This window comes from Leucopleurus acutus (genome assembly GCF_964270905.1).
Source record: "Leucopleurus acutus genome assembly, chromosome: 13".
Classification (NCBI taxonomy): domain Eukaryota; kingdom Metazoa; phylum Chordata; class Mammalia; order Artiodactyla; family Delphinidae; genus Leucopleurus; species Leucopleurus acutus.
The window spans coordinates 88,565,011-88,583,480 of NC_139155.1; the positions used below are offsets into that span (position 1 = coordinate 88,565,011).

The 18,470-nt window shown below is 46.3% G+C and overlaps 1 protein-coding gene across 2 annotated transcripts in view; it reads right to left on the minus strand.

The window, feature by feature from the left end:
- Positions 1-10,472: 10,472 nt before the first annotated feature.
- The window catches only part of STX2 (syntaxin 2), a 32,918-nt gene continuing 24,920 nt past the window's right edge, over positions 10,473-18,470 (minus strand). Inside the window, exons 9-10 of one of the 2 annotated variants that reach the window (XM_082853313.1) lie at positions 17,320-17,445; positions 10,473-12,571 (exon numbers count right to left, since the gene is read on the minus strand). In XM_082853313.1, the coding sequence (XP_082709439.1) occupies positions 17,365-17,445 (81 nt within the window). In that variant the 3' untranslated portion in view covers positions 10,473-12,571; positions 17,320-17,364. The remainder of the gene's footprint in view (positions 12,572-17,319; positions 17,446-18,470) is intronic. The other variant, XM_082853314.1, reaches the window with a different exon arrangement.

The following is an 18,470-nucleotide window of genomic DNA, read 5'->3' on the forward strand; positions in this document are numbered from 1 at the left end:
CTGAGTGTATTATTTTTAATTATTCATTTTTAGCGGTATTTTCTTTTGACTAAGCCACCACCAGCCATCATCCTGTTGTACAGATGGGGTCCCTTCATTCCTGAAACGCGCTGCCGTCAAATGTGGAGAAATGATACCCAATCTGAGAAGGCAGCGTGTTCAAGAAAGCAGAGAAAGGGACTTCCCTGGTGGCGCAGTGGTTAAGAATCCGCCTGCCAATGCAGGGGACACGGGTTCGATCCCTGGTCTGGGAAGATCCCACATGCCATGGAGAAGCTAAGCCCCTGAGCCACAACTACTGAAGCCCGCACGCCTAGAGCCTGTGCTCCGCAACAAGAGAAGCCATCTCAATGAGAAGCCCGTGCACCGCAATGAAGAGTAGCCCCCGCTCGCCGCAACTAGAGAAAACCCACGCACAGCAACGAAGACCAACGCAGCCAAAAATAAATAAATAAATAAATTTATATATAAAAAAAGAAAGCAGAGAAAGCCTCCCCTTGGAGGTGAGGCTGGTTCCTGCACAGAATGTAACAATCACATGGCTCTGTGTGACCTGTCCGCGGTGCTGTCCCTTGTTTGTTTATGTATGTATGTATGTATGTATGTATGTATGCATGCGTGCATGCCTCGCTGTGCAGCATGTGGGATCTTAGTTTCCCGACAACGGATCAAACCCACGTCTCTTGCAGTGGAAGCGCAGGGTCTTAACCACTGGACCGCCAGGGAGGCCCCTGTCACTTGTTTACACAATCTGCCATGCTCTGCAGTGCTGACCCCGGGGGTGGACTCACCTTTGCTGGAGCTTGTCTAGGGAGGACAGGAGAATGGGAGGTGGGCTAGATGTCTGGGAGGAAAAGGGGAGGATTCACACCTGATGGCCTCAATTGATTCCGGGAAATAAGAGGTGAAGTCAGTCTGGGCAAAGAGCCCTGGGGAGAGCGGTGCCTGATGTAGGAACCTGTTCTTCCAAACATCACCCCCCACACACACCGTGAGCACTGATGCCTGCACAAGGGCTCTACTCCCCTGTCCAGCCTAGGCGCTGCCCCTGCCACTCTCTGCTTCTGCCCCGGGTCCCACACCCTGAAGGTCAAGGTCTTGGTTGCTACAATTAACCCCTCTCTCTCTCTTGCATATCACTTCTTCTCTCTACACTCCTTTCCCATTCAACACAGACAAAACAAAACTCCATGGATCTACATTCCCCCCAGCTCTCCCCCAATCTCCCTGCTCTCTGCATAACGAAGCTCCACTTCCCTGAAGCCCTTCACCAGCCATGTCCATGCTCCCAAGCCCAGGGGTCTCCGCCCCCCATGCCTTCCCAGCAGCATTAACTCCCTCCTCTCGAAGCACGTTCTTCCCAGGATTCTGGGTCGTCATGCTCTTTATTCTCTCACTGTCACCCCATCTCAGTCTCCAGAGCTGAATTCTCCTCCGTGTCCAATCCTCTCACTTGGAAACACCCTAGTTTTCATCCTTGGACCACTTCTCCACAGCCTCTCCCTAGATGATCTCATGCCTACAGTTTAAGTACCATCAATACTCGGATGCCTTCCGAGTTTTAGATCACCAGCCCCTCATCTCTTGAGCTCTGGTCTCCCATATTCAACTGCCAACTTAACTCCTTGACTTCCGTGTCTAACAGGCGCCCCAAACAAGCATCACCCTTGATTATCCGCTTCCAAACACACTGGCCTCCGAGCTCGCCTCCTCGTAGCCAACGGCCTCCCCATCCACCTGCTGGCCTGGACCGAACACCTGGCTGCCATCCTTGCCTCCTCTCTCTTCTAGCCAGGGTCCCTCCAAGAAACAGATTCATGACAGATGGTTTAAATGAAGAGCCTTTACTGAAAGGGCTACTTTCAGAGAAAGGTCGGGGGAGATACATGTACAACGGACGCTAAGGAGCCCAAAGACCTGTAAGAGGATAAAAAGAATTCTCAGAGGCCAGGAAAGCTGCGTTCCTTCATGGTGAGATGCGTAATCAGGAAACTGTCACTGAGCAGGAACCCTCCCACATGTCCCCCACCTCTTGTCTGTAGACAAGCTTTAGCCTCCCAGGCCTCCCCCCAGTTCCCAAGAGCAAATTTAATCAGAGAAGGAGGAAGTGCAGAAACAAACAAAAGCAATCAAGCAAGACAAAAGGAAAACCTTTTAGCCACAAAACAAAATCAAGGGCCTTTAGCTCCTCCTCAAGGGCTACAGATAATATCCTGAGCCGCATCCTTGAGTTATTTTACAAACACTGAGACCCCTACCAGGATGACAGCATGCTGCCCACAAGCATGTAGACCTCAGAAAGGCTGGAACCAGAAGGCTGAGGATGTTGGCTCCCGATCACCTCCCCTCCAACCAATCAGAGGTATGTGCACGAGCTGATCACGTACCCTGTGACCCTCTCCCTCACACTGTCTTTAAAAACCCTTCCCTAACAGCCAAAGCCAAACTCAGAGGGTTTGGGTCCTTTGAATATGAGCTGCCCGCTCTCCTTGCTTGGTGCCTGCAACAAACACCACATTTTCCTTCACCACAACCTGGCGTCAGTAGACTGGCTTAACTGCACGTGGCGAGTGGACCCAAGTGTGGTTCTGTAACAAAACAACAAAGCTGCTGCTAAGGTGTGAACGTCTGTGTCCCCTCAAAATGTACATGTCGACATCCTAGTGCCCCAAGTGATGATAGAGGGGTTTGGGAGGTGCTTAGATAGGTCATGAGGGTGGAGCCCTCAGGGATGAGATTAGTGCCCTTATACGAGACCCCAGAGAGCTTCCAAAGGACACGGCGAGAAGTCTGTGACCTGGAAGAGGGCCTCACCCAACCTTGCAGGCACCCTGATGGTAGACCTCTAGCCCCCAAAACTGAGAAATAAATTTTCGTTTGTAAGCTACCCTGTCTGTGATATTTTGTTATTGCAGCTTGAGTGGGCTAAGACAACCAAGAGAGAGGTGGTTCTGAAGAAAGGTGGGAGCAGTGAAGAAATACCCTAACCTTTTCCTCCTACTAGTGCTTCGCATTGGACAAACTAGTCAGAAATCAGAGAGTCAGAGGCTGGATGATGTGGTCCCAGGGGTCAGCCTCTCGGGGGTAGAGCAGGAGGAGGGCAGAGGAGGGACAGAGGTGGCACAGACAGAGAACAGCAGGCCCTGGTACTGACCTCAGAGGGCCCAGAAGAAAACAAAAGCCGAGGCCGACTTGAGAGCAGCCTGAACCGTGAACACACTGCCTGCTCTCCTACAGATCCATCGGCAGAAGACGAAGCCCTCCTGGATCAAGGCAGTCAATTACTGGATGACCACTAAACTATGCAGACAAAGGGACAACCCTCAGGAAAGTAGGCTTAAGATAAGGACAAGAATTAAGGAAAAAAACTGATAGCCACACACCATAGAGTGAGACCTCACAGATTCAGCCTAGGCAAGTTACTAAGCAAAGAAACAAAGAAATAAACAAACTGAGATGCAGCAGCAACAGGCCTTAAGCGGGAGATCAGGATGCGGTTAACAGGTAAATAATGCAGAGACAATATATTATCTAAAAGGTCCAGTTTGAGACAAAAGATGATGAGATACGCAAAGAAACATTCAAATGGGACTCATACTCAGGAAAAAAGCAATCAACAGACAATGTCTCTCAGTGCCCCCAGATTTTCAAAGTAGCAAAGAGTTCATAGCAACTATTATCAATCTGATCAAAGAACTGAAGGAAACTATGCTTAAAGAATTAAAAGTATGACAGTAATGAGTCAACAAATAGAGAGTCTCAAATGGACAGAAACTACATTTCTAAAAAAGACCCATTTGAAAAAATTATAGAGTTGAAAAGTAGGATAACTGAGATGAAGAAAAATATACTACAAGGGTTCCATAGTAGATTCAAGGTGGTAGAAGAAAGAATCAGTGAACCTGAAGTTACAGCAGTAGAAACTACCCAATATGAAGAACAGAAAGAAAAAATACAGTAAGTCCCCTACATCCAAACCTTCAAGCTGCGAAGTTTCAAAGATGCGTACGTGTGAGCCGTCAGCGTCAGGCGTGACTGCAACTGCAGCTCGCCCTCCGTCTGCTATTGCTGACGGTCCTTCAGCTCTGCCATCTCCCACCCCGCTCCCTCCTCCAGTCAGTAACTCTTCCTGCCTGTTCACTCGATGCCAGCCCCTGTGTGCCAGCTGTTGTACTGGACGACTGTACTTTTCAAGGGACTGCACTGTAAGATCAAAAATGTTTTTATTTTTTGTGTTTGTTTGTTTTTTATGTATTATTTGTGTGAAAAGTATTATAAACCTATTACAGTACAGTACTGTGTAGCCGACTGTGTTAGTTGGGTACCTTGGCCGACTTTGTTGGACTTAACGAATAAATTGGACTTACAAACGCACTCTTGGGACGGAGCTCATTCACATGTAGGGGACTTACTGTATTGAAGACAAATGAAGTGACCCTCAGAGACGTGGAGGAGAGCGTCAAGAACACCAATATACATGTAAGCGGAGTGCCAGGAGAAAAGAAGAGAAGGAGCTGGAGAAAATACTTGAAAAAATACTGGGCAAAAGCTCCCCCAAATATTCAGAGATCCATACCTGGACCCCTCATAATCAAACTCCTGAAAGACAACAAGAAAACCCTGAAAGCAGCAAGAGAAAAATGACTTCTGATACAGGGGAGCATCAATGCCATTAAAACCCCAACGATAACAGCTCAGTGAAACAACGGGGAACAGAAAGCCATGGGATGACATATTCAAAGAGCTGAAATCAGGAAAGAACTGTGAACCAACAGGGCAACGTCCAGAGAACGAGCCCTTCAGAACTGGAGGTGAAAGTAAGGCATTCCCAGATAAAGGAAGACTGAGAGAATTTGCTACTAGCAGACTGTCTTACAGAAATACTAAAGGAAGTCCCTTCAGCTGCAATAAAATGATTCCAGACAGTGACTTGAATCTGCAGGGGGAAATGAAAGGCGCCAGAAATGCAAATAGGTGCGTTGACATAAAAGGCGCTGCAAAGACAGCCTTCTCTTAACTTCTTTAAGTCACAAGATTGTGTGAAACAATCATTTTACCCAGAATACACAAAGAACTCTTAAAACCCAAAGATAAGACAGCCCAATCTTTAAAGTGTACAAAAGATATAACGGATCTTTCACTACAAAAGATGTACGAGTGGCTAACGAACACATGAAAGGATGTGCAGCGTCATTAAACGGTGGAGAAATACCAATTAAAACCACAGTGAGATAGCACGCCACACCCACAAGCACTGCTATACTAAAAAAGATAGTCGAGACCCAGCGTCAGGACGCGGAGAATCTGGAATCCTTACCCATCACTGGGGCGCGTGTTAAATGGCACAGCACTGGGAAGACAGTCTGGCAGCTTCACATAAACTTCCATATGACCCAGCAATACCACACCTAGGAACCTACCCGAGAGAAATGAAAACAGATGTCCACAGATATATGCACACAAAGGTTCATAGCAGCATTACGTGTAATAGCTAAAACGCTAAAACTGGAAATAATTCAAATGTCTGTGAACTGGGGAATGGATAAACCAAGTGTGGTCCACCATAAAAAGCAATAAAAAGGAACACACTACTGATTCAAGCTACAAAATGCATGGCCCTCCATTACATTATGCTAGGTGAAAGGACGCAGATATCAAAGACTACGTACTGTATGATTCCAAGTATTCAATACATGAAACGTCCAGAAAAGACAAATTTATAAAGAGAAAGCATGACCAGAGTCCCCTCGTGCTGGGAGCGGGAGGCAAGGATTGGCAACAAGTGGACATTTTTGATGGAAATGTTCCGAAGCTGGAAGACTGTGATGGTCACACAAGTCTACAGATTTACTAAAAATCATACAATTATGCAGTTATGACGGATGAATTCATGGTAAATTATACCTCAGAAAGCACTTAAGGGACTTCCCTGGTGGCGCCGTGGGTAAGACCCTGCACTCCCAGTGCAAGGGGCACAGGTTCGATCCCTGGTCGGGGAACTAGATCCCACATGCGTGCTGCAGCTAAGGAGCCCGCATGCTGCAACCTAAGACCCGGTGCAACCAAATAAATAAATAATACACTCCTATCACCCCAGGCCTTCGGCCTCTGCCCTTTAAGCAAATTGAGACCCTCCCCTCCCCTCTCCCACCCCCGCCTCACTGTACCCAGGCCTCCAGCACAAGCCAGGGGCTCAGAGTTCTACGTCTGGGGAAGCACAGAAAGACACGGGTGCCGGGAGCTACGTGGACCAAGTCCTGGTCCTGCAAGACCCAGCCCTACGACCCAAGGCCACCCCAGCCTGCAGACGGGGACTTCTGGGGGGCTTTGAGCCCAGGGGGAGCAGATCCCCTCTGGGCACATGGGAAGCAGCTGGAGAGCTCTGTCCGCACGCGGCCATTGTCCTCGGCCTCCTGCCTGCCTCCCTGGCCACACCCCATCACTCGTATCTTTGCTGCGGGGTGTCACGGTCCCCCATCTGGTCTACCCGTTACCTGTGCTCTGCACTTCAGGCAGCCTTTGCTGTCTGTCCGCCCCCCCGCCTGGGTACACTGGACACTGAGACCCTCAGCTGGATCTCCGTCCACAGTCTCAGCCGCTGCCTGTCCGCCCGCCCGCCCCCCCGCCCCCCCGCCCCGGGTACACTGGACACTGAGACCCTCAGCTGGATCTCCGTCCACAGTCTCACCCGCTGCCTGGCCACCTGGCCTCCCCCCCCCACCCGCCCGGGTACACTGGACACTGAGACCCTCAGCTGGATCTCCGCCCACAGTCTCAGCCGCTGCCTGTCCGCCCCCCCGCCCCGGGTACACTGGACACTGAGACCCTCAGCTGGATCTCCGTCCACAGTCTCACCCGCTGCCTGTCCGCCCGCCCGCCCCCCCCCCCGCCCCGGGTACACTGGACACTGAGACCCTCAGCTGGATCTCCGTCCACAGTCTCAGCCGCTGCCTGTCCGCCCCCCCCCCCACCCGGGTACACTGGACACTGAGACCCTCAGCTGGATCTCCGTCCACAGTCTCAGCCGCTGCCTGGCCACCTGGCCTCCCGCTCGGCAGGCGGGGCTGTGTCTGCAGCTGTTCCTCCAGGCTGTTCACTACCAAGGCCTCCTCGCTGCTCTATCAACACTGAATCCAGTCATCTCAGATCGCCCCAAATCTGCCCTTGGACGACAGGGCCTGGACCTGCCCAGGGAACTCCATGACGAGCCGGAAGCACGACTGGCACGGGGACATAGCAGCAGCGCTACCGCCGTGCCAGCCGCTGTCTCCATAGGGGTTTCTGCCCAGGAGCGTTCTCCACAGTCTCCTTCCAAAAGGACCAACTTAGGTGAGGTAACCGTAAACCTCAACTACAGTCCGGGAAGGCTCTCAAGGACTCCCACCCTCCGTTCCACAGAGGAGGGGACCGAGGTGTGGGGAAAGAATATTGCCTGCACCCTATGTTCACAGCAGTACCATTCACAACAGGCAAGACATGAAAGCAACCTAAATGTCCATCAACAGAGGAATGGATAAAGATGTGTGTGTATACACACACACACACACACACACACACACACACACACACACACAGGAATACTACTCAGCCATAAAAAAGAACAAAGTAATGCCATTGGTAGCAACATGGGTGCAACTAGAGACCATCATATTAAGTGAAGTGAGTCAGACAAATACCATATTTGTCATAATACTTACACGTGGAATCTAAAATATGACACAAATGAACCTGTCTACAAAACAGAAACAGATTCACACACATAGAGAACAGACTTGTGGTTGCCAAGGGGGCGGGGATGGGGGAGGGAAGGATTGGGAGTTTGGAATTAGCAGAGACAAACTAGTATATATAGAATGGATCAACAACAGCGTTCTACTGTAGAGCACAGGGAACTATGTTCAATAGCCTGCTATAAGCCAAACTGGAAAAGAATATTTGAAAAAGTGGACATTTATGTGTAACCGAATCACTCTGCTGCACAGCAGAAATTAACACAACACTGTAAATCAACTAGACTTCAATTAAAAATATATACATCGCCTGCCATTTCAGTAAACAGTGAATGTTGGCCACTCTCAAGCCATCACCACTGTGGCCGCCCTGACTGGGCACCCTGAGGGGATTCAGGATGGAGAAAAGCAGCACACTGGCCCTAGACAGCTAAGGTGCACATCCAAGGTATCACTTCAATGAGCCCAGACTCTTGCATCTCCCAAACATAAAAAAGCACTAAAATCATTACGCTGAGATGTGTCTGTTTTTGTGATTAGCAGCAATCTCCTGATGTTTGACTACTTGTTTTGTTTTTTGATTTTTTCCAAGAAAAACTCCTATACCTCCTGGCTACTCCCCGACCTCTTTGGAGCGGCCCCTCGGAGCGATCTGAGAGGCCGTACCCCGGGCTTACAGCCTCAATAAAGACACCAAATAAAACACCTTCACTTTTAGGTTGTGCGTTTCTCTGCAGTCGACAGAGGTCACAGGCCCGCCGGCTGAACCTGCCGACCCACTGCCCTCGCTCGCCCGGACCACGCTGCCTTTTCTGGAACTTACCCCTTTCTCACAGGCCGGCCCTTAACCGTTTTCCTGGTTTAGAAACCTGCTCGTTCAAGGGAGACAAGACCGGAAATGACGACCGGATGTTGCCCGAGCGGCAGACGAAACGACGGCCGTAGACGTACGTACACGGCGTCCTCTCCGGAGGCGTAGGCGCGTCTTCAGCCCGCCGGCAGCTCGGACGCGGGACGCCTCCGCAAAGCGCGCCGTCCCGTGCACATCACACCCTGCGTCCAGTCTTAAGCAAGGCGGGCCCCGGCGCTGGAGGAAGCAACATATGTGCGGCGTGCGCTGCGCTCTGGAAGCCAGGCGGAGACGCCCCCAGGCCTTGCTCGGCTGCCCTCCAGAGGCCGGGCTTCGCCCTCGTCTCCCTCTGGAGTCCGTTCTCCCTGAGGCTCACCGTCATGGCCCAGGGAAGCGTGCTGCGTGTTAGCTGAAACAGTAGCCTCAGTTGTCCCAGGGGTTCTCGCCAAGCACACGAGTCACAGCCAGGAGAAGATGCAGACTGACCCCCGGCCTGCCCCCCGACCCTGACCCCTGAACCCCCGGGGGCCCGGCCCCCTGACCTGGGGGTGCCACGCTTTAAACCTGTGGAAGGATGTGGGCTTCGCTTTAGGGAAGAAATTAACAACAATTCGTTGGAAGAGGTCCCAGAAAGGACGCGACCGCTGGTTGACTAGCAAGCTGGCCCCCGCCCCGTCCCCGGATGTCCGCTCCACCCTCCGGGGCCACCGTCGACAGAGCAGGTGTGGAGACCCTGGCGCGGCGTGGGTGCCTGAACCCTGGGAAGGCGTGTCTCTCTGAGCTCTGAGATGCAGCCGGCGGGCGGTGACCTTGCCCCTCAGTGCCCCAGACAAAGCCTCCAAGGGAAGCTGAACGGCCACCTCCCACCCGGAGGGGCTGCTTCCCCGCCCTCTGGGTACCTTTCCACCCGGAAATGCCCAAGGGTGCGAACCCGAAAACTCCATTCAGGCGATAAGCTTCGTATTCTTGAAGAAGCATAGACAAAGGCACTAAATTACTGAATGTGCACATCAAGACTGCAGCTTGAAAGGAAAGTCCCTGCGAAATAGAGGAAAAGGCATTTACAGGTCACGTGTCGGGGTCCCCCTCCATGGACTGATGTGCTCCAGGACTAGCTTATTTGTCTTTTTTTTTTTTTTTTTTTTTTTTTTTTGGTGGACTGATGTGCTCCGGGACTAGCTTATTTGTCTTTTTTTTTTTTTTTTTTTTTTGCGGTACGCGGGCCTCTCACTGTTGTGGCCTCTCCCGTTGCAGAGCACAGGCTCCGGACGCGCAGGCTCAGCGGCCATGGCTCACGGGCCCAGCCGCTCCGCGGCACGTGGGATCCTCCCGGACCGGGGCACGAACCCGCGTGCCCTGCATCGGCAGGCGGACCCTCACCCACCGCGCCACCAGGGAAGCCCCTCTTTCTTTTTTTATATTCTGGATTTTGAACATCACTTTCCAGCATGGTTAGAATTCAGTAAGGGTTATGGATTAAGGAAATTCCACCTAATAAAAACTGAAAGAGGATTAAGGAAAGTCTAGAGGCTAAATAACTCAGAATATGGGGGGAGGGGGTCGCCCTGTTAATAAATGTTCATGAGCACCTGTCACACTGGCAAAAGCATTCAAGCCAAAACCCCTGGATTGGCAGTTGTTGTCAATAGCAAGAACTCAGGTGGGTGCCTTAGTATGTCCTGCTGATATCTGAGACACGAACCACAGAAGCTTGTAATAACAACAGTAATAAATAAAACAGTCAAAAATTTATCAAAAACACCTAAAATTATTAACTCACATTATATCATTACACATAATGGCCAGAGGTGATTTTCATAGTAGAATTTATTAATGGATATGCAATAAAATATCTCCCCAAAAATCTTTACAGAAATGAACACAAGGCAGAAAGCAAATATTTCTTTTTTGGTTCTCTGAGATTTTTTTAAATGTAAACATGAAATATTTGAAGAAATGATAAAAAGTAACAAATGAACCTGTATATGTATTTTTAAAAATCTCATTTCAAATAGGTACATGAGGCTTAGACATACAAAATGTGTTACCTGATGGATGACTTAAACACCTAAGTACAAATCAAAAAGCACTTCCATATCTTCAACTAGAAAACACAGATTCAGTAAGTACTTCAAATCCAGAAAGAATGTCTTGAAAAAATACTGTAAGAATTATTATGAGAGGTGGGGACTAAAAAGACTTAACTTGAAAAGTGGGACACAGGGGGAGCACAAAGTTCCTCCGCACAGGGACATAATCATACAGACAAATGTTTGGATGTACAAAAGTTACATTAATACAAGCATGATCTCTAGAAATTTAAATATCCTTCAGGACAAGTCACACCTTCAACTTAAGCACAAATCAGGGAGCGTGTCCCACTGACAGGCTTTTTAAAGATTTAAGAAATATATATGCTAGAGCCAGGATACTCCTATAGGAATTCGGACTACACAGTGATGACCAGCAAGTAAATAAAATGCATAAATACAGACTTAAGCCTAAGCTAAGCAGTTAGATGTATAAAGTATGAATGAGTGAAATTCATAATTGTACTGAATAAGGAACACAGTTTCTAAACAGTCCAATATAATTCACACAGTTTGCAGTCAAGCGTATCTATATCAGTTTTCAAGCCGATGTTAAATACAGTCTTGTGCTTACACAATCGCATACAGAAGTAACAAGAGTTTAACTATATTCTGAGTATCCTTCACATATTCATTTAAAATTTTGACGAGATGCTATCTTATAGATGTCCATTCACTAGTAAGATTTCATACATTTTACAGTCTAAAAATAAAGCATATTATACTAAAAATAATGAGTAATAAAAATGTTAATTATCAAAGATTCCTGTAAACTTTGGGAATTAACTTTTAAAGTTCAGCAGAAGAGTAGGTACTGAACAAGAATGTTTAGGTGATCTGTACAACGGTTGAAATTTAAAAGAATTACGTAATGTCTGGGAATTTAAAATTTGTCTGGGAGTTTAAAATTTGGTTTTATCACCATCTTAAATTGAGACTTTATTAGTGTTAAACAGGGAATCACAAACCTTATTTTGTAATGAGTAAAAGAAGAGACCATTGTCTTTACAGTGCAGTAACTAATTTATTATCTTGGGTAATGACACAGCGAGAAATGGAGCTGAGTACAATAATCGAGCTTTTCCCGCAGGGTGTTGGGCGCATTTAAACCTTATAAATCAATTTTAACAGAAGGCACTACAAAGGCTTTTGGGGGAACCTTGCAACCAATGTCTTCTAGGCCGATGGCAAACTTTGTAAACAACTGTGCAAAAATGGCTCTAATATCGTGAACCTTCCTATTTCTTTGAAAAGGCAATAGTTAATATATAAAATTGGAGTAAATTAAGATGTTAATATATTAAACAATTTATAAACATTTAAAATTATAGATATCTTACAAAACAGCTCTGTGATAATAAAAATAATTTTTGCAAACATAAACACAAACACAGTACAAAAACGTCTCAATCAGCATGTTAGCTGGGAGAGGGAAGAAAGTCTTAGACCTCACATCTAATAGCTTCTTAACATAAGACATTCCTAATTAAACCTCACATACATTTTTAACACTGAAATATAAAAAAAACTGAAAATTTCAATAATTCCTTATTTTAAGGCCACTGAAACCAGTTTCACATTGTTAATTTTTCGTGGTGTGTTACGTAGAGTCCGAGGATGTCTGGGTTAACTCATCACATCCATTCTGCTTTTCTCACCAAACAATACATTCTGTTGCGTTTTCTCCTTGAATTCACTAATAAAAAGTCAGCACTCAATGCCACGTGTCACAATGTCTAGGATTCATTCATGAAATGGGAGGAGGCTCATTTGCTGCAGATGTGGTCTGACTCCAAGGATAAACGGCTCTTGGGACATGGTTGCTATGACAATGTTGTTGCCAGGATAATTCCAAGGATCACAAGCAAAATAACTACGCAAATAATAATGAACATCATTTTCTGCAAGATAAAGAAAAACATTTATTAATTTGCAAGATATCAAAGGAAAGAAATCACTAACGTCATTTCCTAACAAAATTCTCCTGGAATTTGAGATGTTTAAAATACAAGCCCATCATCAAGAAAGAACCCCTACAGGTCATAGAAAAGGGAGGGGTGGGGAAGGAAAGTTCCAGAGGCAAAGCACTAAGTTATAGACACATGTATATTAAATGAATTTAATAACTTAAAATACGTATTATTAAGACAACAACTATTTACTCCTGGAGGTAAAAGGCAATGTCTACTTGACACCATGTGGGGTCTTCACGAACACGTTCTATTGATCACAAGAAAATCCCCAACAGTTATTTCTTGGATGCGTTGTACATCTTTTTAAAACTTTAAATGGATTTATTTCTCACTTGCTGAAAAAAATCTTATTTATACCTCTTTTTACATTGAGGTATGATACAAGGAAGAAATCAACAAGCCATTAACTCGGTCTCCTGCTGCATCCAGGGCCCAGAGCAAGGCAATATTAACAGTAACTTTTTGCTGTCCATTAACAAGCCCTCGCACAGCTGAAAAGCTAAACAACCTTTGGCTTAAGAAATCTAGCCTCTCCGGGAAGCCCGTCTGGTCTGTGGGAGAACAGGAGGAATTCACGAAGATGAAAGGCACACCACGCTGTCTGACTTCCAGTTCTCTTTGTAAACAGCAGAGATTCATCATTTTAAATTACAGTTACCGAACTCATGGCACACTTTCATCTGAGAAATCACAGCTGCTCAAACTGGCCAGCTCTGCATCGGTATTAGCCTGCCAAGAGCGCCATCGATTACTGCATGAAGGGGAGCACGGCCGGGCCCCTCGGTAAACCTTCACGTCCATTATGCAGAACCCCGGGACCACTGCCTTCAGGACATCACGCCCTCAAACTTCCTGTTGCTTGTTAACGTTACGGCATTTCCTGGAAAGCGAGGACGTGGTCCCGACCATGCTCGCATCGTCCTCACGTGTCTCTCGGGGAGCCTCTCTCAGCGCCTTTCTAGACACACCTTTTTCCTTCAGCCTATCACCCCTCCTTTCCCACTGGCATCGCCCTTCAGCTCCAGAACCTGCTCCATATGCCCCTGTCAACCTCACTGCCCCCAACCACCTTAGAGAACCAGGAGACTCTGACTCTCACTGCCGAGTCTCTGGGTAGCACGTAAGTGCGTGCCTGCTTCCACATCTGGCTTTCAGAGGTGCTCTCCTGACTTCCACGATAGCTGAGCTCCTGCACTCTCAATGCCATAGATTTAATGACCATTCTTGCCCAATAACCTGCTCACAACTCAAGCCAAATGCCTGGACTTCTCCTTGGTGGCCCACGCACACCCCTGGGAGTCAAGCCACCACCTACTACACGTAAATCCTGGGCCACGTGTCCTCTTAGCAGTGTCGTTGGATAGAAAAACGGGCACCCTGGCCTCGCTGCAGGGCTCCAGGGAGTAGGATTCCCTCCACACAGGCCTACAGGCCCCGAGGAGGGCTGTGCCGAACTACCTGCTGCAAGAATAGTTTTTCAAAAGTATAATTAAAGACACCAACCACTGCGTTTGTATTTAAAAAAAAAAAAAAAACCTGTTGGTGTGCTCTCTGATGTGCTTCTTATTAATGAGCGTTGTTTTGTGTTCATTCGTGCTTAAAGGCATGAAGGTACACCACCGGGCCAGGCCCAGGGCACAGAGCAAAGCCCAAGGCTCCCAGGGAACCCTGCTGGGAGGAGCCTGCCCTCGTTCCACCGCATCACCACAGCATCCAATCTAAAATTAAGTTTATCTTTAGTGGAAGCACATCCAACTAGCCATATTATGGCCACTAGGAAAAGCTAAGAAAATACATAGTTCATAAAAAATTATAAAAATAGTTTTTAAATACCATCATTATTAATGAAGGGAAATCACATATACCACTTTTTCAGCAGACGTAATAGGAAAGCATGGAAGGATACATGAACATCCTGCCTGATGAAAACAGAGAGCCTTCCTTCCTTCTGCCTCTGAAAAAGTGGATCACTAACAAACTCAACATCCCAGAGCTTCTAACGGGAACTACCTCGAGTGCAAGGTGGTGGCTCATGTGAACGCTGGGACAGTAACTGCAAGGGCCCCTCGCCTGTGGCGGGTCCTCAGTGCACAGATGCTCACACTGAGAAACTCCTTGTCTTCTCTTTAAGAAAGTGCCAAGTGTCTACCAAGCCAGCAGTTGCTTTCACGATAAAATAATGAATTCATCGAGGACCACTTGTCACAATCTAGATATAATTTTAATCACAATGATCACGCCAAACAAACGTTTTAAGGTAAATAACTGGTATGTCCAAATTTAATACACCAGGCAGCATTCTAACTTAAGAGTTAATGCAAGAAGGGTGATTCCAAATGCATAAAAAAAATGGAGGAAAAACACAAAATCTACTGAAGTTTGGAGAGGAGTGATACACAGAAAACAAAAATAAAGATACTCTAAATAAAGAACTGAATATCTTCTGTATTCCGAATCCTTAAGAATTAACAGGCATGCTCACTCAGCACAAGGTTTCTCTTTAATGCGGCCACATTTACAACAAACTAGACGCTGACAAATGGAAACAAGGGAGACGAAGTCTTTCAATTCCACTGAGTATTCTTCACAGCTCTCGTTCCATTCCCTCTAATTCCACAGTAAAATGATGAGTAAATAAACAGAGTTCACAGAGCAACTTTCGGCTGCTGCACTTATTGAAGAGTTAAAACTTAAGAGATAAATTAAACATTACATTTTAGTTTTTTAATTGAGAATTAATCCTCACTGCTAAGGTTATTCCACTAATGACAGGCTCCTTTAAGAAGGGAGCATCCTCCCGGACCAAAAACAGAAGACTGGAGAGTCAGGGGCTGCCGCCTGCACCGTCACATTTAGTAACAGAGGCAAACCCAGCCGAGGCTTCAAAACCAACAGGGAGACGACCCTGGTTTAGAAGTGCACGGCCGCCCGGCCTAAGCTGGCTCTCGGCACAGAAGTCAGGCAAACGCTCCGCTGGCAGCCTCTCATTGCTTTCCAGTAGTTGTTTTTTTTTTTTTTTTTAACATCTTTATTGGAGTATAATTGCTTTACAATGGTATGTTAGTTTCAGCTTCACAACAAAATGAATCAGTTATATATATACACATATTCCCATATCTCTTCCCGCTTGCGTCTCCCTCCCTCCCACCCTCCCTATCCCACCCCTCCAGGCGGTCACAAAGCACCGAGCTGATCTCCCTGTGCTATGCGGCTGCTTCCCACTAGCTATCTACCTTACGTTTGGTAGTGTATATATGTCCATGCCTCTTTATCGCTTTGTCACCGTTTACCCTTCCCCCTCCCCATAGCCTCAAGTCCATTCTCTAGTAAGTCTGTGTCTTTATTCCTGTTTCACCCCTAGGTTTTTCATGACATTTTTTTTTTTCTTAAATTCCATATATATGTGGTAGCATACGGTATTTGTCTCTCTCTTTCTGACTTACTTCACTCTGTATGACAGACTCTAGGTCTATCCACCTCATTACAAATAGCTCAATTTCGTCTCTTTTTATGGCTGAGTAATATTCCATTGTATATATGTGCCACATCTTCTTTATCCATTCACCCGATGATGGACACTTAGGTTGTTTCCATCTCTGGGCTATTGTAAATAGAGCTGCAATGAACATTTTGGTACATGACTCTTTTTGAATTATGGTTTGCTCAGGGTATATGCCCAGTAGTGGGATTGCTGGGTCATATGGTAGTTCTATTTGTAGCTTTTAAAGGAACCTCCATACTGTTCTCCACAGTGGCTGTATCAATTTACATTCCCACCAACAGTGTAAGAGGGTTCCCTTTTCTCCACACCCTCTCCAGCATTTATTGTTTCTAGATTTTTTGATGATGGCCATTCTGACTGGTGTGAGGTGATACCTCATTGTAGTTTTGATTTGCATTTCTCTAATGATTAGTGATGTTGAGCATTCTTTCATGTGTTTGTTGGCACTCTGTGTATCTTCTTTGGAGAAATGTCTATTTAGGTCTTCTGCCCATTTTTGGATTGGGTTGTTTGTTTTTTTGTTATTAAGCTGCATGAGCTGCTTATAAATTTTGGAGATTAATCCTTTGTCAGTTGCTTCATTTGCAAATATTTTCTCCCATTCTGAGGGTTGTCTTTTGGTCTTCTTTATGGTTTCCTTTGCTGCGCAAAAGCTTTTAAGTTTCATTAGGTCCCATTTGTTTATTTTTGTTTTTATTTCCATTTCTCTAGGAGGTGGGTCAAAAAGGACCTTGCTGTGATTTATGTCATAGAGTGTTCTGCCTATGTTTTCCTCTAAGAGTTTTATAGCATCCGGTCTTACATTTAGGTCTTTAATCCATTTTGAGCTTATTTTTGTGTATGGTGTTAGGGAGTGATCTAATCTCATACTTTTACATGTAGCTGTCCAGTTTTCCCAGCACCACTTATTGAATAGGCTGTCCTTTCTCCACTGTACATTTCTGCCTCCTTTGTCAAAGATAAGGTGACCATATGTGCGTGGGTTTATCTCTGGGCTTTCTATCCTGTTCCATTGATCTATATTTCTGTTTTTGTGCCAGTACCATACTGTCTTGATTACTGTAGCTTTGTAGTATAGTCTGAAGTCAGGAATCCAGTAGTTGTTAATTGGGCAAAGCACCACCATTAGCTAATTGGGCGAGTGAACAAGCAGATTAGTTGATGAGTTACTTACTGCCGCGCCGGCAGGGAGGCATGCATGCTGACGTCAGCCACCACATCACGTGCCAACTGATAAGCCAATAATTAGAGCAATCACAGCCACCAGAACAAGTGACACAGCAACAATTATCCACTTTTTCTGTCAAAGAAAAGCAAGCCGATTATATCGTGGTTAATTCCACACCGCCGTGTCAGAAGGCATCATTCATTTAAAATCAAAGACTCTATTGGAATTCGTTTTAAAATCTAAGTTATGGGACATCGATTAATTCTGCTTGACAACTTTCAGTTCTCATAAAGATGGGTTTTTAATTTAATGAGGTCAGACTACTTGGAGATAAACTGTTATAGAACTCCAAATATTAGGTTTCATCAATGAGAAAGCTGCATGACCACATTCTTTCAGTAAATTTCTGATGGACTGAGACACACAGCTGATTTTTTTTCACGTATACAGAGCTATGTAGCCAGGTCAGTGAACTCAGAAATCAGTTATCTATGTAATAAGCCCCTACACTCTTTTCTTTCTTGTTTGTTTGTCACTGGCCGTTAAGTCCTTCACTGCCCCTGCCACACCGTGTAAAACAAACCACACTCCACTAGTGCCGTCTGGTCTCTCAGGGGCTGCCCCGGGAATGGAACCAGGACACCAGGAGAGGGGAGGGACGGCCAACATCTCAACAACCACGCACCTAACAGCAGAGGGAGAAGCCGAGCAAGCTGTGTGTGGTTTCAGATGCCAGGCCTTGAGTCAGAGAGACGGTGACAATTTTTGAAACAAAACATCACGTTCTGACCAGTGGCCACTCCAGGTAGCGCACTGCTCCCAGCCACCTGCCAGAACGAGGCTTGCTCTGCCGGTTCAGGATAAGATGTATCCCCCGACCACCTTTTATCTCTGTAAAACCAGGGAACTTCTCATGGAAATTTTCGTTGGACTGACGTGCTGTTTAGGTCATGGAGAAAGGAAGGGAACTGCCCTTTTTTAATGATTTTTTTTAAGTGAAAGTCCATTTTGTGCCTGGACCAGCCAAAGCACTTCACACGCGGACCTCATCACCTCACTTTACTTTAAAGGTCAATATTTCAAAAGGTGGTAACACAGAATTATGTAAGAAACCATGTCTTACGTCTCAGAGATAATTAACACTCAGATATTCCCAA